At 27.9% G+C, this 25,720-nt stretch overlaps 1 protein-coding gene across 2 annotated transcripts in view; it reads right to left on the bottom strand.

The window, feature by feature from the left end:
• Positions 1 to 792: 792 nt before the first annotated feature.
• The window catches only part of LOC119679209 (integrin alpha-PS3), a 33,678-nt gene continuing 8,750 nt past the window's right edge, over positions 793 to 25,720 (bottom strand). Inside the window, exons 1-10 of one of the 2 annotated variants that reach the window (XM_038091422.1) lie at positions 11,445 to 11,750; positions 6,605 to 7,361; positions 6,330 to 6,536; positions 5,558 to 6,242; positions 5,207 to 5,339; positions 4,772 to 5,140; positions 3,977 to 4,046; positions 3,583 to 3,916; positions 1,345 to 1,841; positions 793 to 1,267 (exon numbers count right to left, since the gene is read on the bottom strand). In XM_038091422.1, coding sequence (XP_037947350.1) covers positions 1,154 to 1,267; positions 1,345 to 1,841; positions 3,583 to 3,916; positions 3,977 to 4,046; positions 4,772 to 5,140; positions 5,207 to 5,339; positions 5,558 to 6,242; positions 6,330 to 6,536; positions 6,605 to 7,361; positions 11,445 to 11,668 — 3,390 coding nt within the window. In that variant the 5' untranslated portion in view covers positions 11,669 to 11,750 and the 3' untranslated portion in view covers positions 793 to 1,153. Of the gene's footprint in view, positions 1,268 to 1,344; positions 1,842 to 3,582; positions 3,917 to 3,976; positions 4,047 to 4,771; positions 5,141 to 5,206; positions 5,340 to 5,557; positions 6,243 to 6,329; positions 6,537 to 6,604; positions 7,362 to 11,444; positions 11,751 to 25,720 lie in introns of those variants that run through there. The other variant, XM_038091423.1, reaches the window with a different exon arrangement.

The raw sequence follows: 25,720 nt of genomic DNA on the forward strand, positions 1-25,720 counted from the left end.
TAATGTGGCAACGCGAAGCAAACTATTTCTACACAGATGAAAGAACACCTATTCTTTGTAGAGTGAGTGCTCGAAGCTTGCAATTATAAAAGTAGACTCGTATTATAAAGTCGTGTTTCGGCAGATTTGAATAAATAATTAAATAGAATCTATAAAAAAAATATAGATTCTAAAACTATGTGTTTAGTTATGTACATAATGTTCAGTGTTATCGTTTAAAGTGTTAAAATCTTTTATATGTTTATAAATCTAGTTTACATCTTTCACTTAGTAATACAAATATATTCTTCTTACTAATGAGCTGCAAAATATTTTTGAATCTGAACTAATTGCTTAACTTTTTAAATTCATATTATATGAAAACAAAACATTCTAAAAAGTTATCTTTAAAAGTGTCAGCTCAAGACCTCTCCGAAAAGAGCTTTATGAAAGGTTGTAGATATTTACAAACTCTTCAAGTTTCATATGGAACACAATATGCTAATAAATGTAAGTAGATCGCTTTGACCTTACCTAACGAAAATGTTATCAATAAATAAACAAAATTTACTTAATTATAAAAAATATTTAAATTTATTAAATATATTTTAATACTCGTTTTCTATTTTTATGTATAAAATTTTACAAAGTTTTTAAGTTCTTAAAATTTAATTGTAAACTTACGCTAAGCCAAATAGTGAACAAACAAGTCTTTTCTTACAAAAATCATTGAATATTTATATATATGTATTATATTTATATACTCATATATATACTGATTTCTATATATAATATATTCATGGCAGCTTTGCTTAAAACTAATTTTTTAATTAACACATTTAATGGAAATCGAAGACTATTCAAAAATAAATAATAGAAATAGAGAACAACTTAACTGCAAAGTAGTTACATTTGGTATCATTGCTTAAATTGCTTAAATAAGACTAAAAACACTTCAAAATACTTCTAAAAATTAAAATAAAATAAAATAAAAAATTATAAATACTCGCTTAAAATACATCAACTTTAAAAGTTTGTGATGGTTTTGTTTTAAAATTAAACTTTAATACTGCAAGTCCCTTGGATGCAGTTAACAGCGCGTCAGAAATTATTTACAGAATAAAGACACACACAGCAGCAAAACAGAAACGTCTTGCCAATGGGTCCGGCCACATTAGTTTCTTTCAGTGTTAAGATTTTCTGCTTCTGGTTCAACATCAGCACCAGCTTGGTTTTGATTAACCAATTTATCCATTTCATCTCTCGTGGATCGTTTGAAGAAACCATACTAAAAATTGACAAAATAAAACAAAAGTAATTTCACATATTCTCTGCTTTAAATATCGATTAGTCTATTCTACTCACTCTATACATAAGATATGTCATGAGAGCTAATAACAGTAATCCACCGATTACTGCCAAGATTATCACCCAAATAGGTGTGCTATAAAGTTGATATTTCGATATAACGTTGTATTCAATTTTTTTAACAACTGATATTGATTTTCCATCGCTGTCTCCCACTCTTGCGATATCCAGTCCAATGTGTATAACAAAATAATCCCAAGGTTCAATTAAAATTTGATTAACTTCTTTGAGATCGACATTATACTTCATTGTGATTGTAATAGGCTTATCGGGTTTATAATTGTACACATGCATCACAGCACGTATACAACTTGTGGTGGTTGGATCCTGACAATTGAAAACAATTGTACGATTGACGGGACATCTATCCTTCAAATCATCACCTAGTAAATCATATGCCCTCACATGTTGTAAACGTGCATATTGATCCTTCGTTGCAGTTTTTGTAGCGAGCTCACGTCGTTTACGTGTCATTGATGCAACCATTACAGTATCTATAAGTGATAAAAATATTGAAATTATATTAAATTTTATTTGTAATAATACTTAGTACTTCAAAATAATAGCATTCCTATTACTATATTTAGATGGACTTATAAGACATAAAATTTTCTTTCAATAATATGCGAATATTTATCACATATCAACTTAGTGTAATTATATTTTGTTCAATGTATTACATATATTTACAGTACTGAAGTTCTAGTGGTAAGAAAAGATACAAATATACTGAGAGGTTTTTAAATCTTTTAAATCTGTAGTAAAAATTTTTATTCTTTACTTAGAGATTTTTTTGACCACTGACATTCTCCACTCTGTTTTATTTGCCCATATTCTATAATTAGACAGAGTTAACTGACGATTGAAATAGAATAAACTCATAGCAAGATGAACAAGTTTCAATGTCGATAGAAATATGTTATAGATATTTTTCTCTGAATGATATTAAATATAAATAAAATACTCGAATGAAAATGACGTATCAATGACGATAGAAATATGGATAAAAATATCAATTACACATTTCTATCGGAATGATATTAAATATGAATAAAATACTAGAATGAAAACTATCACTAGATTATTATTATCCTGCTGAAGAAAATATAATACTACAACTTTAAGACCTATTCTCATAATCTAGGACTGATATTTTAAGTCATCGTGAAATTCTGTATTTGATAATTGATTTATTATATGATTGACGCCATCTTGATCATCAAATCCAGAAAATTTATTCGTTTATGCATCAGTCATTCAATCACGTCATAATAAAACTAAACCTACCTACAAAGCAAATTGAGATATAGTCTCATGATCAAAGCCAACAGATAACAAAATGTGTATGAAGAGACATTTCATAATGAAAAGAGGGATCTAAGAGTAATACCCCCTATTCATCCAAATTTTTCCTTTTTTTTGTTGGTTTCCACAAAAAATTTTAAATAAATTACTTTTTACAACACTATCTGCCCTCTTCTTTTTTTTTCAATTGGTTAGATATACTCATTTTTAATTTTTTGGACAGAACTAAGTGACTGAAAAATAAAATAAAATTTAAATACGGGCTTTTTCTATAGATTAATTGAGGATTAGATTAATTGATAATTGAGAAGGATTTAATATTTTATAGAAAAAATTTTATGCAACGAAAACCTGTATGAGCTATACTAAAATATTGACATAGTTAACTGCATAAAAATTTTCGACCTCGCTGGCTTTATCCTGAGATGCAAATGAAAGAAAATATTCCGACAAGAAAGGTGTTTGATTTGGTACCGGGTGGTGAAAAATATGGAAGAGGAGGTTCAAATATTTGGTGGAAACACCAGGTGATCAATAATCGAAAGATACTCCAGAGTGCCAACTGGCGATAGCAAACTATCGATCGCGCAGAGTGGAGGAAGCTGCTAGACTTGGTCAGCAACGAATCAGAACTAAGTTAGTAAAAGTATAATTCTTGTTGTTAGGTTTCAGTACTACTTGTATTCATATTGCAGAGATATTTTGTTTTCTCTGTGTATATCTCCATTTTTGCGTGCTGATGTGAACTAATATAAGTTTAAATCTATACTACCTACTGTTCAAAAAATTATTAATGAATAAAAAAATCCAAGATATATTCCCAAAGATCAGTGATAATGGATAATGATAATTAAAAGCAAATGTTATTACTATTATAATTAAATTAAAAATATTAAAAATAAACTATAAAAATTGTTTTTAAATACTTACTTTCTAAATCATTGCCTTGTGAGCTATGCCCGAAGTCCATGTCTATATGACCAACTTTGCTAGAATCATAATGTATGCCATTCATACTATCTACAAATACTTTCGTAATCTCTTTTGTAGTTTTACTGGTGATTTCATAAGTGTTCATAAGTAACTGCGTATTATTATCATAATAATCAATGCCAACCAGTTGAGAATCATAGACTGCTTGCATAGTAATATTATTGGAATTAATTATAGGTATAGTAGCACTTGAGCCTTGTACTTTATATGCTATGGGTATATTGAAAACTATTTCCAAAGCACCAACTCTACTTGGACCATTACTTTTGATCTAATATAAAATGTATTATGCTCATTATTTTTGAAAATTATAAAATTGTTCTTAACTTACTTCATAACTGTTTACAATTTCAGTAGTATTGAAGACCTTCTCCAAATTAATATATGGTGTTTTAGGTATTCTAGAATAAATTTTTTATTAATGTAAAAATTATTTTTAAAGTTTAAATAAAAATAAGTATAAAAATAAAAAGAATATGTAATATTTGTTTTTACTTAAAGATACTTTACATCTTTGTAATTTATAATATATACTGATATTATAAATAATCTCAATACAGTAGCTTGTTATTATTATAGATTTTTTATATATTATTATAATTATAATTTTGTCAAGATATTTTGCACTGCTATATTTCTTAAACCTCATGAGACCTGAAGTTTTTCTTTGAATCAAATTGCCTAAATGAATTCTAATATTGTATCTACTTTTCTTAGTCTCATGAATTTATAATATATATATATTATATAGTTTTAGAATAATATTCAACACAAACAAAGCATGGTAATCTTTTTTTTAAAAACGATCACACAATTTTTATAATCATTTAAAGATAATATATAGCACTGTGTCTTTAAAGCCTACTGTGCTCCCCTTATGAATTTAGACCAAACTTCTAAGTCATTCTTAAATGAAATGTAAATGCATCAGTCACACATTTACTTCAGAAAAAAACTAAACCTACCTACAAAAAAAATTGGTCTTATGGTCTCATGAGAGCCCGTGAGGGTAATACGCCTTACCAACTTAAAGCTATTGTAATGAGTCTTATAAAGAGGGACTAATAAATATCGAAAACGAAAAATATAATAATAAAAATCAACATTAGAAAAATTAAATGCTTACCCCACTGCTTCAATTTCGGTGTACTCCTTCAATGTTATGACATCTCTGACAATATTGTCTGTTGGTGTTTGCTCTACACCAGTACTAAACACTTCAGCAGTTAAAATCATTGTTTTGCCCGATATACCACTAACATCGTAGATAACTGTTATCGAGTCCGAATTACCATTTGCCATGGGTTGTCCGCGATTTAGATCACAAACCATAACAACAGCTTCATTATTGACCCTACAATTTGAGGGTATTCTGGCGAATGGCATACGATTCGAGGAAGTCAAATTGATTTGTGGTAGATATGCAGTCTCACCCATGTTGTTTATATCATAAGTAATAGATAAAGTGCGACTGCTGCCTAATATATATGAGTGACTATATAAATGAGAGAAAAAGAATTAGATATCAACAATAAATATATATTATTTTAAAGTAACTTACTCTGCACCAATGCGACTTCTCACTTTAAGATCTGCTATGCAAATATCCGATTTGCAACCCGTGCTGAAGATCAATTTTTCTACGAATACTTTGGGGTCAAGTGGATCTACAGCAACGCAATCTTCACAAAAAACTGAAATGTTTATATGTATATATATTAAAAATAGCTGTAGTGTTTAGGGTATACAGTTAGAGGTTCAAAAGCACATATTTTTATTTATAATCCAATATTTAATTTTTTTTTTATGTTTTAGTTTGTTTAGTGTAAATCTATACTTAAAATTTATGTTTTAAGTCATATATAATTATCTATTATTAATTAAAGTATCACATTATTTTATAAACACAAACCTTCTGACATTGGCACTCCTTTTATAATATCATAATGAATCTCCAATTCGATTGGCTTGAAGATATCTGCTACATTGTAACTAACAATATCGGCGTCCAGTAAGCTGCACTTCGTTTGTAGGCCAGCACTCACATTAAAACTCATTTCATTTGCTTGTGTTTGTGCGATTTTTACACGTTTTACTTGTGGATCTACCACTACCTTTAAAGTTAAATCTTGATTTTTAACTTTCGTTGATTTAGTCGATATTTTATAGCAGCATTTAAGTTTAAAGCTTTTCTGATCTGGTTTAATTTCACGGGTATCTGAGTTAATAGTGGTAATGACTTTTACCACAGGATATGCACGATAAACAAAAATGGATTCAGCATTTGGAGCACCAATTGCAAAATCATTGAAGCCATTATTGTCTATATCGGAACCTTTTGAAAGTCCATGACCGAACATGTGGGCGCCATATTTACTACTAACACTTGTCGGTGACTTCAAGTGTTGACTGGGATGTTCACGCAAACCTTTCTCGCTGCCCAAATAAATGAAAACTTGTCCATTACCAGCAAATGGTGCACCTACAGCTATATCATTGAAACCATCGCCATTAATGTCTCCCAATTTCGTAAGAGTAGTGCCAAAGCGTGCTTGGCCACTGACTGGTGAAGTCAATATTTTTTTCTCAAAACTGAACTATATATTATAAAGAGAGTGTGTTCCAAGTTATTATAAAGATTTTACTTTTAAATAAGATTTTACTTATTTATGGTAACTACTTACATTTGCTTTATTTATATAGACATAAATAGCGCCATCATCGAAAGAACCAGATTTGCGGTGCTGTGGTGCAGAAACAATAACATCAGTGAGTCCATCACCATTTAAATCCTCCGCCAAAACGGCATAACCATAATATTCACCAAATTGTTCACCAAAAAAGACGAAATTTTTTGTTATTGTATTACCGGTGAAGTCAAATATATAAGCCTGGTTTAAAAATTATTTAAAAAACATTAGAAAAAAAACAAGATTCTATAGTTTAACATTGTACTTACCTCGCCAGTTTGACTTTTTGCTTGTGGTGCACTTGCTACATAAGTCACTTTCGTTGGATTAGAACTATCAAAATGACCTGAACTCACTGAGTAACCAAAGTAGGAATCATTGTCTTGTTCCCACTTTTCTGGATTGGGTATATCGCTTAAATATGTAATATCCGCTTGACGTGGTACACGTTTACCTGTTGTATCACGTCGACTTAATGATGGATCCTCAGTTGCATCATGTTTACGATAACGTATAACAGAACCTTTCCAATTATGTATTCCTGGTGCACCAATTAGTATTTCTTCATTATTTTCGGTAATATGTGCACTTAAGCCCTGTTCGGCTAAATAATAAAAATAATAGCGTTTTCCCTCGTCCGTTGTTCTAATCTGATCAGTGCGTAAACGTAAAGGTGAAATCTTTTGAACATTTGTTGGATTTTGACTAATTGTATCATTTATCCAATAGCATACACCATGCATAAGATAATCGTCTGAGGTTGGTGCTACAAATCTTGGAGCACATACTAACAACTTATCGGTATCTTTGGCACCGCCATCCATTGACGCGCCCAACCATTGAAAATCACGTTTTTCAGAATCATCTGTATAACCATTAAATGGTACCTTACGATTACCATCGCTCTCAAATACATAGGGGCTACAAGTTGTAGTTGTTAGTGAACACCGATAGATGGCACCAGTTTCGTTTATATTTCGCTGAGACTCAAGCGTTGATTGGGCACGTGGTGCTCCAACAATTATACTGTCAATATAAAATATGATATTTATGTTATTTTTATTGAAAAATATGTATGTAATTGTGTATATAAAAATATATATATATATATTAATTTTAAGTTTATTATGAAATAATATTTTTATTTGCTATATCTCTTGTGTAAAAATTGAAATCTATTTGAAAAGACAAGGGGGAATAAAATATATAAAACAAAATTAATTATCGAGAAAATAATTTTTATATAAAATATGAAATTTATAAATTTTTCGATGACCCTCTACACATTTAAGCAAAGATTCTAGATTAATTCTATATTTGATCTGAAGCAAATCGGCAGAGACTTATAACTTATTCCTATTTCAGTGATCTTAAATTCAATTTTTTCCAAATAAATTAAAATATATATTATATATAAAAAAGCCTAAGTAAATTAATGTTGTCATGGTTGGACTATAGACTTTATTAACACTACTGAAACATCAAGCCTAAAATTTAGAAGTGTTTCAAAGACTTACTATATATTATATCAATACCTGATACTGGGTTAAGCCACAGAAAATGGTTTTCATGGTTTTCTGTTTTTCCACCTTTATTTTTTAATAAATATTTAAGTGATTAAGTAATTAATAATGTTACAACACTATTTACCTACGTATCTCAATATGGACTTATGTGAATAAATTGAAAAGTACCAATATTATGGAATATTTATACTGTAAACATTTATGAATAATATTTGCCAATATTTGCAATATATATTAAAAAAAAACTATTGCATTATATGTTGTTTTGGACTGCAATGAATAAAAATATTTATTCATAATAATTTGAAGTGTAGTTCTGCCGGTTGTAATCTTATCAACTAATATCTAGCAATACGAAGGCGATATAGATAAGCTATTTATATTTAGCCATATTGGTAACAATGTGGCCAAATATTAGGTGTGGATATTATATTTATAATGAATACAATTTATTGTTTTATTCGTAATATTTTAAAAGTGAATTTAAGAGTAATTTAGTGACCAACGATTTACCGTTTAAGTGTTCAGATAAAATTAGTGCGAGCATGTCTCATGAATATAGTCATTAACTAATTGCTTTAAAATACTTACAGACATTATAAGTATCTATCAAAAATATAAATTCAAGGAATATTCTTACTAGTACTACTATATTTAAACCACTTTTTATATACCTAATAATCATGTATAGTTACTCATATAGTAGCCAAAAAATATTTTTTTTATTATGCCAGTACCAGTAATAAAAAAAAAAATTGATTAGTTGTACATTATGATATATGTACTATAGGTAATAATATTATTATTTCAAAAATAATAACGGTTAATTATTCAATTAATTAAACAAAATGCAGAAGATACTCAAGTTACCCAGTTTCGTAGTTCTAGCAAATGTCCTATGTGACCTTCATTGAATCGAATATGGTTTGAGATCTTAAACCAAGAAATATTGTTAAACTTGTTTATCTTTAGCCATAATATGCATAAGTACGCTAAGGAGACTCTATTAAGGGTAATAAAGTAAAGCTATTTTTTCATGGTATGCCTATTCTATTCTGTTTTATTCTATTTTTAATTTGTTAATTCTGAGTTTTGTGATAAAATAATATATTTCAGTCATAGATGTTAACTCTCTTCAATCTTACGTTAACCCAATAATCACCAACAAATTATTTTGTCAAAAAAATGCACTTGTATATTAAAAATCCATCTATACCATGTTAAGATGTCTATAATAGATACTTGTCAATTATGAAAGAAGAGAGATATATTTTTAAACAATGATATGAGTCGCAATAAGATTCGATCCTTTTGAACCCAATACCTTTCTAGTTACTTGCAAAAAACCAAAATTTTCTTGATATTCAAATACTTTTTAAGTACTTTTTACTTTTTAAGTATTTGAGAGGCTAATTTTGAGAATATCTAATTTTAGTAAAATGAGAACTACTCAATTGCAAATGTCTCATTACGGTTAAATGTACAACAACTTATTCCAGAAATGACAGTTTAGAGACAGCTATAGTAAATTCTCACAGTAGTGCTTAGATTAATATGTAGTCTAGACGATGTGTCTGTAAGTAGTGAAAAAAGGCTACTTAATAGATTGTGAGTGTCACAATACACCCACAATGATCCTATACTTATTAAGGCATATATCGACTGATGAGTCCGTATAATGACACACTGGCAGTGCTACTAATGAAAAATCCATATTAATATTATTTATGCACATATAAAATATAATAAACAACATTTTTTGTTTGACTGGATCTAATCTATTTCAAAGATAGGTATATCCATAACTATCTTTTAACATATGGATGTGAGTTTATGAAACTTTTTTAGTACACTCACGAAATGAACACTTCTTAAAAAAGAATCATTTGGAGTTATATTTTCTAATCGTATATTTTTTGATTGACTGAATTGATTGACAGAAGCATGTGTATGTGTGTGCTAACAACATTACGAATGACTGAATGCTTAAATTGTAGCAACAAATTTTTGCTAGGGTAAGCAAATATATTATTAGTGAATCGCCACAGGAACTCTAAATATATAAACTGTGGAGTGTTTGTAAGAGAATTGAGTGAATTATGAATGAATAAGTGAATGCTTGAATGTATGAATTGCAGTAACAAATCTCAGCAAGCGTAAGCGAATATAATAAAAGTGAATCTTCAAAAAAAAAATGTAAATAAATAAACTGAACTCTTTGTAATTTAAGTGAATTATGAATGAATAAGTGAATGTGTGAATGTTTGAATTGCAGTAACAAAGCAAGTGTAAGCATATAATATAGATGTTATGTTAGGTTAGGTTGTACCGGCGATCCGAGGGTGATTCACTTAGGTCCATTGTGATAAAATGTAGGTTAGGTTAGGTTATACCGGTGATCCCTAGTGGATCCACTTAGGCCTATTGGCCCATTGTGATGCCGTATATAAATAATAGAAACCTCAGGGTTTAAAACCACCTAGAACCTTTTGCGAAGCATAAAATGCTATTTAAAGCCCGATCCTGTAACTGGTCCAGGTCCTCAAGGAAGGGGGCCCCTAGAGTACTAAATCGCCGACGTGCATGAGCTGGACAAAAACACAACAGATGAGATGCGCTCTCATCGTCCTCCCCACAGCTACGACAGATTTGGTTGAAAGGAAGACCTAGTCTTCTAGCATGGTTCCCTAGCTTACAGTGCCCTGTAGTCAACCCTACCAGAAGACCAATGTCCTTGCGGGACATCTCAATAATGATAAAATGTAAGCATACATAAAAAAGTATTTACAGATGATTTTTAGTATGGATAGTAATAAACAATATAATAATCAATCAATCAAATATCTGTAGTAGCTTTAGATGAAAAATTCTTGTTGTTCAATCTTTTAACATTTCAATTAATATAAGATTACAAATATACATTTTATGTTTAACAATGAGATAAATATTTTTATAAATTTTTTTTTATAAAGAGGTTTTTTTTTTAAAAATCATAAAAACCAATTTAAGAGAATATGTCACCAATGTAAAGTTTTTCAGTTCTTATTAAATATAATAATTACTAACATAAATGTATATCATACACATACACATACATATATGTGTAAGAATCTAAATACTATTGAAAATAGATAGATATTTCTTATTATATAATTAATTTGTTGAAGACATATCAAATACACCTTAAAGTTCAAACATAGAAGCAAAAACAAATACGTGCCTTTGACGTTTGTTGTTGGTGCTGTCTTGTTTCTTTGCGTTAAGTTATCGTAAATAATTGTAGATAAGGTGAATAATATTAGTATGACTTCATCTTCTTATAAATATAAAAAACAGAATGAAAAAAAAACAAAATAAAGTATTGAATATCGCAGAAGCATATAACTTTCGAATTAATATAAATTATGTTAACAAATGTATATATATATATATTAATATAAATATGACTGTAAAGACAATAATTTTATTTTCTTATTAATATTAAATTTTAAGCATGAATCATTGAGATTTTTTTATCATATAATAGCTGAATACTGAGAACTTATCTGAGAAGTTGACTTATGAAATTTATTAATAAACTCACCCAGATTGCCTAAGGTTCATACTAAAGCCAAAATATGAGGATTGTACTTTTGGCATAGATGTGGCCAATTGCGGATCTTTGATGACCACATTGGGTTTTGGTGATAAATTATAACAATTAACACTATTCACTGTATAAGCAAACATAAAAACAATACTCAAAAAGTATATCAACTGCTGTGATATTTTTGGCATATTCCCATATTTCCGAAGTTTTAATAACATTTTTTCGAATTTTTAATACTAAACGTACATACGCGCTAAAGATTTTATTTCGCTTTAAACACCCAACGTACGACTTCTTCGATCTAACGACTTAGCTTAACTGAGCACGTCTTTTGCTTTTGGGTATTAACCAGCACTTCATTCTGTTATCATTTGCCGCACTTTTAATACGAAAACAATTTAACTGAGTTAACTGTTCTCTTAACTCTTTTTTTTTGAGGTCTGTTGACAATAAAATATTGGCATAATGACTTGTACATACGCGTAAACGAACAGTTGCTAGCCTTTGTTCTTCATTGAGAATATTGCATAAAACCGGTAATTCAATATAAAATAAACAATCATTTACAGCAAAATTTGCTCTTCACTAATTACTCTTCTGTTCCTTTTTAATATACTCTTAATTCCACTAAGTGAACACTTAGAAATTTGTTTATTTGCGCTTAAAACTAGGCAATGCAAATCAATTCATTGCAAGCACCAAAGCAATTTAAAGTATTGCTCATATGAACTCTTGCTCAACTCTGCATTACTCACACATTCTCTTGGTATTCCGTATGCTCACGCTGTAATGTTTAATAAAAATTTAAACAGAATCTGTTATGAGTCACCGCGCATTGCATACTGGTTTCATTTTTTATTCGTGACGTTTCATTGCTTTAAACTTGATTTCATTTGTTTTGATTGCGTTGATTTGTTGTTGCCATTTGCGATTTAACAGCACAAACAACTACACAAACCAAACAGTGTTTGTTTATGTTGCATTCATTGTTAATGGGTTTGATGCTTTAACATGATTGGTTTTAACATAAATGTTGAATATAAGCAGAAAAAAGCGGAATTTTTAATAGATCTCAATAACCTTGAGCATATTTACTAAATACAATGTATAGAAAAATAATTATGAAGCGTTTATTTGTAGATTATTTATTAGCTTTCGTTATTACTGAATCAAATAAATAATAATAAATGAAAATAATTTAAAAAAATATAAAACTGAAAAAGATCATAATAGTCCATAAAGACCTTACATTAACTACTTTTGACAGACCCACCAGTCCTGTACTTTAACTCCCAAATCTACTGTATATTCTTTATTTCTACTTTAACCCACCAGTCCTTTATTTTGTCTCCCTAAGCTATTGAAATAAAAACAATAAAAGTAAAAATTAGAAAAAACCATAATGGTCCATAGAGACTCGACATTAACCCTTCATCCTCTACTTTAACTTCTATAGCTGCTAAAAAGGAAAACAATAAAATTAAAAATTAAAAAAAAACAATAATGGCCCATAAAGACTGTAATTTCTTTCTTTCTGCTTTAACCTAAGCTATTAAAAAAAAAACATAATATTACATAAAGACTCTACATTAACTTCTTTCTGTAGACCTACCAATTCTATACTTTAACTCCTAAAGTTACTAAATAGAAAAATAATAAAATTAAAATTTAAAAAAAATAATAATGGTCCATAAACACTCTAATTTCTATCTTTCTACTTTAACCCACCAGTCCTCTACTTTATATTCCTAAGCTATTATAAAAGCTATTATACATATAACGAAATTGCAGTCCTTCCGTAGTGAGGAAATCATTTAATTACATCGCAACACTTTAATTCTAGAAGAAATTGTAGAATTATGAATCAAGTAATTTAGTAAAATAATTCCTTGTCTCCATAATGTATTTGAAGAACTATTTCTGTCAAAGTTGCAGTCCTTTCTTTGTGAGAATAATTCAATCCGCTCACATCAGTTTGGTTTTAAGGAATATCATGGAATCGATTTATTAATCGAATAAAAAATGACATGACTTTCAGCGCAGAGAGTACTGTTCTGTAATCTTTTTCCGACATTATATAGGTTTCTGATAAATTATGGCATCATTTGTTTGGTTCTGATGATTAAACCATAACTGATTCTGATCAGAACTCTGATCAAAATTGAATCGCTCATCTTTTTTCGTTTCATGTACACAAATCATGTTTCTTAGTCTGGCAATAATTACAAATATTGATTAGATATAGATGTAATACAACATTTTGCTGAGGATGAAATAATATAATTCTTATTTGATGTATGAAATGACTAGAAACTCAGCTGTAACTAACTGTAATTAATTTATTTGTATTACGACTTTCCTATACATACATACATATTTATATATGCATGTAAATATATTAAAATTAATTTTGAAGAAAGCATTAGATTAGGTTCAAACAATCATTAAAATAAAAGAAATTCGAATAAATTAAAGATAGATTAATTTAACCGATTAAAAATATTTTATAAACGAAAACCTATTAACATTTTTGCAAAGCCCTCTTTACCACAAAACTATACACAACAAATAATATTGGCAAATTTATATAAAATATGGGATTATCTCGTATAAAAAAGGTGAAAGCATTCACTACTTCATTTAATCATTTTTTATAGATAATTTATTATAAAAGAAAATCTCAAACTTTAATATGTAATTAAATCAAAATACAAAACAAACTTTACTAGATGACAAAAAATGATAAATCACAGCCGCCTGGTGTTAACAGAAACATCTACGAGTACGAGTATCTATGAAAAGTGAAGAAAAAATGGGAAAGATCTGAACTTTAACTAAAGTTTATATGTGTATCTATCCGTTCTCACGAAAGCGGTAAATTCAGTTAGTCCAAATAAGGTAAAACGTTAATAAATTAAAAACACAATCGCATAAAAATACAAATGAGGCAAGTCTATGGCTTATGGCTCCGTCCATGAGTCATGGCAATTGATGAACAAAGACTCAGCAGAGAGCTGTGAATTAAGATAAAAATTTATAACATGACAAGCTGAGATTACTAAAAGTATCTATAAACCAGTTGTAAGTGTGCCATAATATTAATAATTTATTAATCTATTATATTATTTTCTTATATTCAAGTGACTCAACTCATTGAATTGCACTGAACGGTTTAAGATAAACCAGAAATAATCGCAGAAAATTATATGCAAAACAATACCAAGTAGATTTTGTTGAAAAAATAAATAAATAATTTAATTATAGAATTATAGTTATGTAGATTGTATCTTTAACTAATATAGTGAGATTTATTTTTCAATTTATGAGTATTAATTTCATTGTTTTGATTGCAGCCTATGAGTTAACAATAACACAGACCTCATTTCTATTATTATAATTTAAATAGAGCCAAGATTTGATTTCAATGGATAACATTAATGCCATAGAAAACCAATTTTAAATTTAACATTAAGGGAAAGACAGAAAAAATAGATTGAATAGAATAGATAATATTATAGACAAAAAAAATAGACACTATATCTTTATACAAAAGTTTATTATTAAATTTGATAAATTTGATTTTAACGTCAATATGACGGTTGTTAGGTTAGGCTATACCGACGATCCCTAGGTGATCCACATAGGCCTATTAGGCCATTGTGTAATCGTATATATAGGAATAACTCCTGGTTTAAAACCACATGGAACCTTTGGGGAAGTGTAAAATGCTGTTCAATGTCAGGTCTTATAATTGATCAAGATCCTCAAGAAAGCGGTCTCCTAAAGTGTTAAATCGCCGCCGTACATGAGCTGGGCAAAAACATAGTAGATAAGAGGCACTGTCAATTTCTTTCCCACAACTGCGACAGGAAGATTTGAAATGAAGATTTAATCATTTAGCATGGTTCCCTAGTTTCAGTGACCTGTAAGTAAACCTAGCAAAAGGCGGCAGTGACTATTTTACTTATTAGGAACTTTTGTATTTAATGGACAGGTTTCGAAAAGTAGTGAAGTACAACAACAAAACTATAAACTTAACAAAACTATAAAATTATATCTATAGATAAGTAAAAATAGATAAATATAAAACAGGAAACTGATATATAACCAAATAATTCGTCCGTCACTTCTATATAGTTGTGTAGCGTTTAGCAAAGCTTCAAACACTTCTATTCACCAGCTAGAAATTGAACAAAGCCAGGCTCTGAGAAGACTTTTCCAAGTTCCATGGTACATTAGGACGAATGATATCCTCAGGGATATCAAGATTGATCCCATCAAAAAGTACATAAAGAATAGAGCCCTGAAATTATTTGCGAAATCTAACAGACTTACCAACACCGCGTTATCAAATCTCAGAATGGTTACAGCCACCTCGGGGAGATATGCAGATCTAAGGTCAATTATTGCTAAGTCTGATGAAGTGATAAACAATAATTTAGTCAAGGTGTAGAGAGGGGTTTTGAAGAAAATTCGAGTTAAGAAAGAGTATAAGTGCTTAAGTGCACTAGCTCAAAACAGCTTCAACATAATAATAATAAATAAGAAAATAAATAACTTTGGAAATTTCTTTGAAAACCAGACGGGAATAGATTTTTGTCTTACGAACGTAGGTTTTTATTTTAGACAAGGTGGATTGACTATAGCAGCGGGATGATTATATTCGGATACTACAAAATTCCTTGGCATTATTGTTAGATATATTTGTCTTGTATTACTTTTCTTATTAGTTTTATCCAAATACTTTACCCTATAACTTAATTAACCAACTACAAATGCTGTACACTTTGATTCTGGAAGAAACATTTTCAACAAGGTAGCCTTCAAAATCTCTAAAATTGCTGTTATCGATTAGTTTCGATGATTTCGATTTCCTTTACATGACCACTATTCAAGTACAAAGACATTTGCTGAAACTAGAGAAAACATAGATGTACATAGGCCATTTGTTGATGTAGTCCACGAAACTCCTGCCAGTTTTTGGTTTATAATATTCCTTATTTTTATTTTTTTTATATATTTTCCGAGATATTATATTTAAGGAGTTTACGCATAAATACTTTACCTTATAACTATATTAACTAAATACAAATTTTTCTTGAATTTATATTTGTATTGAATATTCTCTTTAAATTTATTTTTTGGGAGTTGTGGTTTATATCAGAAATAAAGCATATCGTGTCAAACTTCCGATTTTTATACGTAGAACTTTGATAAATAAATTATAAATAAACAAATTAGATTGAAATTTAAACTAAGCGAAACAAACGCTAACTTCTTTCTTGGCTTTATTTACATTAATAATTATTTATGGTTTTATTACTAGTAGCAAACACTTTAAAAACAGTGATGTTCTAAATTTTTAATAATGATGACTCCAGTTTTTTTCCTCTTAAATTTTTTACAGTGCTTCATATTAAATTAAAATTAATTGTACCTTGTCATGATTTTCCGCGTAATTTCCTCTGGATTTTAAAATACATACAACTATTTACTCTGTATCCAACGTACTCGTATATGGCTTATTACCTTCTGTAATTATGATTATTTGTTTTTTTAACTATTAAAAAATTTCAAACCATATCTAATGGTAATATATGTATATACATATATATTATGTAGTTAGATACAAATATATACCTATATATGCCTAAATTAAAACATATTATACTGTGCATACTGCACTTGTCAATTGTTGAGGAAGAACTCGTCAATTGAAGAAGCCACTGTAAAAGTACTAGTCATAGATATAAAAACCTAGTGACTGTCAGACAGAAGTTAGCAGTTAAATTTTATAGAAAAAAATTTTACAAAAAATTGTAATTTAATTATTTTTAAATTTGACCCCAATTAGGTGTAATTTTGAAATTTTCCTATTCTTTACTTCATATTTTTGTAAAATAAAGTGATAATTATTTTATTATTACGAAAAAAAAATCATGAAGACAAGTTAATTTCAATACAGCATCATGTACCTACATAGGAGCAGATGCTACATTGGCATTCGAGGGCTGTATGAGAAGTCAAAAAAAAATGGAAGCCAAAATGGATTTATTAACCTATTATTGAATATTATTTTCCATGCTCACTCTATCTAAACTTTAGTTCCAACATTAAGCTTAACTATAATATTTTTGTCTTCTAATATTTTTAACATTAGATAATATTTCTTATATCTCATATATCTGAAACTCTTGATGAAGTACATGATAATTATTAAACAAAATAATACATTTCAATAAGTTTGTTAAATTTTTTTTGTTATTATATAGCTTCCATTGGGGTGACGGGGTTTTGATTTCGATGTCTCACTTATATACCCATAGTTCATTACATTTTAGGACCACTATAAAACGTAAATCTACATTATTGATTTAATTTAGTAATCTTTAATAGAAGTTTATTGTTTTTGATCAACAACTCATTATTTCAGAATAAACTCTATTGTCATTTGTTCTATGCTCAGAACACCCATAACTTGCTAAGCATGAATTTTGGTATCGACATCATCAGCAAACTCTCTGATAGTTCCTCTGTGGTTTTCATAAATAGTTTGTTTTTACAAATTACAAACTAAAACATATTAAGATAATCCTTTTTATAAGGCGATTCTTTTTCATTCTGTTCTTCTGTTCTTCTTCAGGTAAAATTCTTTTAGGTGTTTTATAAACGGCGTGACACCAAATAATTTTTTTTGATTTTTGAGTTGAATTTAATTTGAAACTGCTAAAATCAAATCTGCAATCCGTTTTTTGATAGCCACAGATCCATATTGTCATCGTATAATTATTTTCTCTTTTACTTGTTTTGCATAAATGTAAGGAAGAGTAAGCCAGTTGATTATATCATTTTCAGAACCGATAAAGTCAATTGGCTTTATCAGTCAATCAATAAATCCACATTCAGTCAGTTGACTATTATGTTCATATCAGAAAGCAAAATATAAAAAATAAAAGAAACACAGAAGCACTATATCGAATTTTTAGATTTCTTTAATAAATTTAAAACGATTGAGTAAGGAGAGATTTTTTATACTCGGGTTATGCTAACCCAATAATTTCAATCTAATTCTTGAAAATGCTTGGTAGGCAGAATCACACTTATGAGATATTTATTAATATGTTCAAATAAAATATTTAAAAAATATTGTTAAATATAATCAAAAAAGTATGACAAAAAAAAATCAAAAATATATAACCAAAAGAAATAATTAAAAAAATATAACAAAAAAAATATAACCAAAAAAAATAATCAAAAAAATATTAATACCAAAAATTTTATCTATATTCGTATAAATTATATTTTCTTATTAAGTATTGAATGCGTGTCCAATTTAGGCAAAGTGAGTCCAAATCTACCGTATGGATCTTTTGGCAACATGAAAATTTCTTCTCACAACGTTTGGCTAGTGAGACTTAATTTTTTTTAATAATATGTTAACAATATTTATTTAGATATTAAATATATTACAAATGAAAAATTTTGAAAGAAAATATTTTAGTGTATATATTTAGTAATAACGAGCGATGTAAACCTCAAAAATAATGAACTCTTCGATTGATGTCCTCATTTTTATTAAAACAAATATAATTTTCACCAGAATTCCGATGAATTATCGATACCTAGCAATTACAATACGAAAATTATATACATATAGTTATATTGAAAATTAAGCCAATCACGTTTGTTGAAAACACTGATAATGGATATTCGGCGAAATCTGATACAGTATTGTACCTAAGTCCATAAATTTACTTAATTTAAATTTAATATTTCATGGCCCTAGCCCACATTTTCTAATCGAAATAAATTATTTGTCAAATAAAATTTATATACTATAAAAATTTTAATTAATTTAATTACTAATTTTTTATTTCCTTTTTAATTTTAATTATAATTATAATTTTTATAATTATTAAAAAAAATCCATATCCATATCTTCATATGCTGATATTAATGGTCACGAATTATGATTGCCTCTTCTTTCACGAAAGATATAAAATATTTTACTTTAATAAGATAAAATTGAGATTTTTGTTCATTTAAATGTGGTCAACAATTTAAATAAAATGTGGGTCATATAAAATTAAATCAGAAAAAAAATGTATAATAATAATTGTATTATTCTACATATTACAATATCACATCTCATATAACATTTTTCGATGAAATTTTGTAACAATTTGCGGTATCTTCGTATTGCAACAATCGTGAAGTAAATATATGAGTACAAACTTCAATTCATGGTTATTATATGATACGGTAGAATAGATAGATATCACTGTGTGAAATACATGATAATGATCAACATCATTAAATTCATTAAAGTGCTCATGATTACTATCCTATACATTACAAATAACTTCTGGCATAATTGCAAAATAAATAAAATGACAAAAATAAGAGAATAAATAAAAAAGTGATAATATAAACAAAAAACAATTTTTATTATATGTTTTTTTTATTTTTTTTAAGTTATAATATAGATATATATATTTACATAAAAACCACTTATACACAAATAGTAAATATACCTCAGTCAGTTATACTTATAAGTGCACATAAATATGTTAATTGTTTTGAGTGATGTCATAAGATGACTTCAAATTTAAACGGCTTTCGAATTCTCAAGATAATAAAAAAGAAAAAAAAACTTAAGATATATCTTTATTTTTATAGCCGTAACTTCAAATTTCTAGGTTAAGATTTTGCGAAGATGGCAATCTTCATACGACAGTTAACACTTTTACCTAATTTTGTATGTAGGTCGAAAGTAGACATTGTGTATTAGTCAGTAAAATATGGTTTTAATTTAATTAAATTTTTTTCTTATTTTTATTATATAAAAGGTAAAAAGTAATTTAATAAAAATATATTATATATATAAATTTTTGCAGTTTAGGTTATACTCTAGGATTATTTTTCTTAGAAATAATAAAAGATAGATGCAGACATAATATATTAATAAAATAAAATAAAATAAAATAAAATAATATAAAATAAAATTAAATAAAATATAGTGATATAGTGACACCGCTTATATTCCCCTGTCTTGTCTAAAATTATTAATGAATTTTTAATCCATTGTAAATAAATAAAAACGATTAAATAAAAATTTTTAAGACAAGGTTAGAAGATTTGCCATCTTCTAAAGTGATAATAGTCCAACACCATCTAAGCAACATCAGATGTGGAAAGCTCTTTAATCTAAAAGAAACTAGCTATAAGTCAGGGATCGGCTTACCACAAAAAGAAATCAATCTTTCAGTTAATAATAAAAATAAGAAAGAACAGGGTACTAGCTCCTATTTGAGCAGAGCACCGCGATCATGATTGATATTTTGCGCTACAACAGATCCTAACTGAACAAAAGACATTCCGCCTTTCGAATGAAGGCCAAAATGTCGGTTGTTGAGGACCTCCTAATGTCGGAAGGTGATAGCAATTCCCGACATAGTGATCTCCTCCTGGGCCAGATGAAAGCTGGACATTCACATAGAATTGGCTGGTTGTCTCCTCTGCCTCCAAGCAGAGTCTACAATCTATCTCTTCGGATGGGCCCATTTTGTTGAGATGGTAACGTAGCCCGTGGTGACCCGTTAGATATCCCACTAGCAACCTCAACTCTGTTCTGCTAAAGGAGGATATCTTATTATAATTTTCAGTTATTATGGTTGTGTTTACTCTATCATAACTGTTAGAGTTAGATAAAAATGAGGAAAGTATTACCCATTTAGTTTATCATCCCCCGGTACTCATCATTCTATCATATCCACTGTAGAGTATGTTTTCTTAAAAGGTCTAACCGATGTACGTTCATATTTTTCGGGATATATTTATATACGTTTATAAATGAATATTTGTAATCCATTCCTCAAAGTTGTGATATTTTCTCTAGATAAATCAGACATTTTTTAATATTATACAGCAATAATTATCTTTATACTTTGAATATAGTTATATTTTTAATTACTTTTCGATTTGGATCTGGAAAATTCATTTCTTTTAAATTAATATTAGGATATTAGGACATTAGGGATTATTATTATTTTTATTGAACATTATTATTAAGATATTAGGAAATTCTTCAGAAGTGACATTCTGACCTTTGTTTAAAGAGTAAATAATTTTCTATTCGTTAAGGGTCGATTTCTAGCACAAAAGATCTGCCATGGTCATAGTGTTCATCTCCGTTGTTAATAAAAACCTCATTGATTTCTATACTATTACATTCTTCTTTTATTTGTATATTTAATAGTTTTTAACTTGGAATCTGTCATAGACTTAGAGCTTCTTTCTATTTGAGTGCCATCACCCCATTTATTTAAATCCTATTCCATTCGACTTAAATATATATTTGTATATATGTAATATTATTTATTTCTTTCTTTAACTCGGAATATGCTATGACAAAAGTGCTCTTCTCTGTTTCACTCAGTACCCTATTGATTTTTATCCTATTCTATTTATTACTTATATGTATATTCAATATTATTCAATATTATCTTTCTTTAACTCGGAATTAGAACACGTCTGTTAAATTCTATTAATTTCTGTGTGATTAAGCTTTCTAAGTACAACTTCATATGCAAATAGTAAAATATTTATAAACCAAGCAAATCAGATTACAAACGCATATGTCTATATAAAAAATATATATATTACTATGTATTTTTATTATTAAATTGTTCAGTATTGACTCATTAAATGTAAATACATACTTACATATATTATATGTTTAATCATATTATATTAAGTAATTATTTTTTATTTTTTTCTTCAACTTCTGACTCATTATCTCAGTACGTGTGCCATGGAAAATAATTTATTAATTTTATTCAAATACATATTGTATTATAATACTATTTATATGAAGCACGTTTACGTATAGCTATTACGACAATTTTAAATCTATATTATTATAAGCTACTAATTTATTGAATAAAATTATAAAACAATATAATATATGTATGTATATTTGATGACATTTTGTTAAATACTTAATATTGTGTTAAAACTAAAGGTTATACTTATCGTAATATATATTACACATATTTTAATGCAATATATCACATCTATTATAATATTAATTGCGATAAGCACAATATAATTGCTATTCTAGAACATGCTACTCAATAACATGATACTCTAGTACATAATTCTAGTTACTTATGATACTCAATTTATTACAATAAACACAAAGAAATACTTTTTAACAGTTTTCGAAGCTTTATTGTAGCACTATTATAAAAAAAATCAATATATAAAGAGGAATCTGCAATTCTATTTATGCTGTAGACTATTTAATAATATAATTTAATTATGTTCGGTTTTAATTGAAAAACAAAATAAATTTTATATACAGGGTGTTAAAAAAATATACCATTAAAAACTTACAATTATAAAATAATATATGTATATAATAGCTTTCTATCTTTTTTAAAAGTAACAATAATTAACTATCGAATGTATTTAGGCAAGATATTGTCACAAGGTTCATATAATATAGGTCGGTCATCGAACTTTATGATTTCCAAGACAAGCTTAGCTTGGTTGAATATGCACCTAGTGAAAATGGTATAAATTCTTTTAAATTGTTGTGCTTTTAGTTTTTATCAATAAATAAAAAAAATACTAGAAATTAATTATTTAAAATTTTTATGTTCTTTGGCATAGGAACTAATTTCGAATAAAAGTGTTATAATAGTGAAAGTTTTTGCATCCAGAAATTTTATTTTTAAACAACTGAATTTATTGATTTGATCTTAAAAATATATTAAATAACACTAAATATTCACTATAAGTGTTTTTTAGAAATATGTATTATATCGCTTTGTTTAACAAACAATGACAATGACATCATCATTGCTAATATGTGTTATTATAGGCTCAGCAGTTAGTTGGGGTATAGAGCTCTTTCTCAACAACCGCTCTGTAGGTTGCTCATTCTTCCTATACTACAGAAGTGTGGACTTTATCACAAAATGATGAAGCAGCACGGAAAGTGTTCGTTAGAAAAGTTCTTCGTAAGATCTTTGGTGTTCTAGTAGTTAGCGACAACTATCACATCTAAATGAACCATGAGCTGTACAAGCTTTATCACGAGCATTCAGCGAATTCATTGATTTGGTCATGTCGTGAGGAAACGCTCCAGCGAAAAAGGTATTTGATGTAGTAGTTGCAGGAAGAAGGCTTAAAGGTAGACCATGTCTCCGGTAGAGTGATCAAGTTAAGAGAGCACTAACCGGACTTGATGTACAAGGCTGAAGAAGTATGCTGCATCAGGCCGAAACCCGGTAACGGGTTGTTTAGACGAAATAAGTATATAAGTAAGTGTATCGTTGTAACTGTCTATTAACAATTTTTTGGAGTGCAATCGTCAAAATTTGAATATTAATAAACATTTTTCATACAGTATTAAATATACATCATTAGTTTAGTGGAAATTTAAAATTTTTTAATAGGTGCCACTGTTTATTATTATTTCACTTTCATTTGAAAAAATAATAGCAACAATATTTTATCCATAAAAAATGAATTTGGGTGAAATTTTTTTTTTATTTTAAAGGTCGCACAGAAAAATTTAAATCATATTTAAATAAAATAAAAATAATTTATCATTAATTTGTCAGATACGTACGCCAACATTTAAAAATACTTGTGTACTTCAACTATGAAGATACAAAAAATATATTATATATATTTATACTTGTGCATATATATGTTCACATATGAACAGAAATATAAAAAAAAATCTACATCAGTAGCTCTTACTGTATAGTTGGAAATCATGGCATGGCACAACATGAATCAGTTTCAGATACTTCTATTACATTTCTGCGGTTTGAAGTTGTAGATACACTACAGGAGTTTTTCACATTTTTGTGGTATTTTTTTAATGTTGATTAAGTGCCAAAAAAAAATAATGATGAAAAAAAAGTATTTAAAATAGTATATACACTAAAGCAAAGTATCTAAGTAACAATAAAACATCATGAAGTTATAAAATATAGTATTTGTAAACTTGCTAGACGTCTACACTGGCTAGACTTTGACAAGATTTCGAATATGTTTGAGTATAAATAAGTATTATATTCGACTTTTATCTACATAAGAAAGTTTGTATATGTGTGTATAGTGAAAAAGTAAGAGTATATATATGCTCTTCTTATATACTCATAAATGCATAAATCTTGCCGAAGTCTAGCTGGTGTAGACGTTGTGTTGGGGAAAACCGCGGAAAAAATTGAATAAACTGAAAGAAGACGTTGTAGGTGATATGAATGTAATAATGATGAATGACGAATCTTTTGGTGATGATGAAACTCTTGTTGATGATAATCATTATGATGACTCTATTGTTACAGTATTTTACATTTGGATGACTAAGTGAGCTTAAAAGTTTGCTTAACGCACAGATACGTGGAAGAGGAAGAATACTTGTAAAATGCAACAGACAGAAATGCATGACATTAAATGAACAGAAGAAGTCAGAAATCGATTTCTTTGTATATAAAATCTGAAAGGTTTTAAAGGTGGGCGGTCATATTTCGGTTTTAACATGATAAATGTGTGTATTTATAAAAACAACGGCACAAATAATGAAGACAACAAAGGAATTCGGGCACAATGCTAAGTTATAAAAAGAATTGCAGTTCTTATATATATACTTTTTATTTTTTTGAGCAGTTTCGTTTTTACGATTTTCAGATACTTTTAAGATTTTAGTCATGCTTGATGGGAAAAAGTTAAATGAACTTACAAAAATTGTATTGCTAAAAAAATGCTTTATTTTATCTCTTGTCATATCTCTTAAATATTGCTAAAGAATATTTTTAAGAATTTTTTTATTTTGGTTTTGCTTAAATTACTTGAGTCAATAATTATGCAAAACCATATGAGATTTAATAATTAGTCATTTTTAAAATTCTTCAGATTGATTTTTATTTTTGTGATAAATTTTACAACAAATAAGAAAACGTAAAATTTTAATTACTTTATTGCATTTCCTAAAAATTTAATGATTTTTTTAAGTAATAATAAATAAAATTTTAATACAAAATGACTCGAAAAATAAATACATATAAGCTTTTATTTTTAGTTCTTAAAAAAAACTGAACAAAATCACCTTGATTTGTGATTCATTAGCTACATATATTAGCTACATATAAATATTTTCTCATTATTAAATTTTATAAACTACAAAGTATTAAACAAAAATGTAATTTTTTTTCATAAATTATTATTGTGTATTTAACTTAAAATAATTG

Source organism: Teleopsis dalmanni, chromosome 2 (genome assembly GCF_002237135.1).
Source record: "Teleopsis dalmanni isolate 2A chromosome 2, ASM223713v2, whole genome shotgun sequence".
Lineage (NCBI taxonomy): Eukaryota > Metazoa > Arthropoda > Insecta > Diptera > Diopsidae > Teleopsis > Teleopsis dalmanni.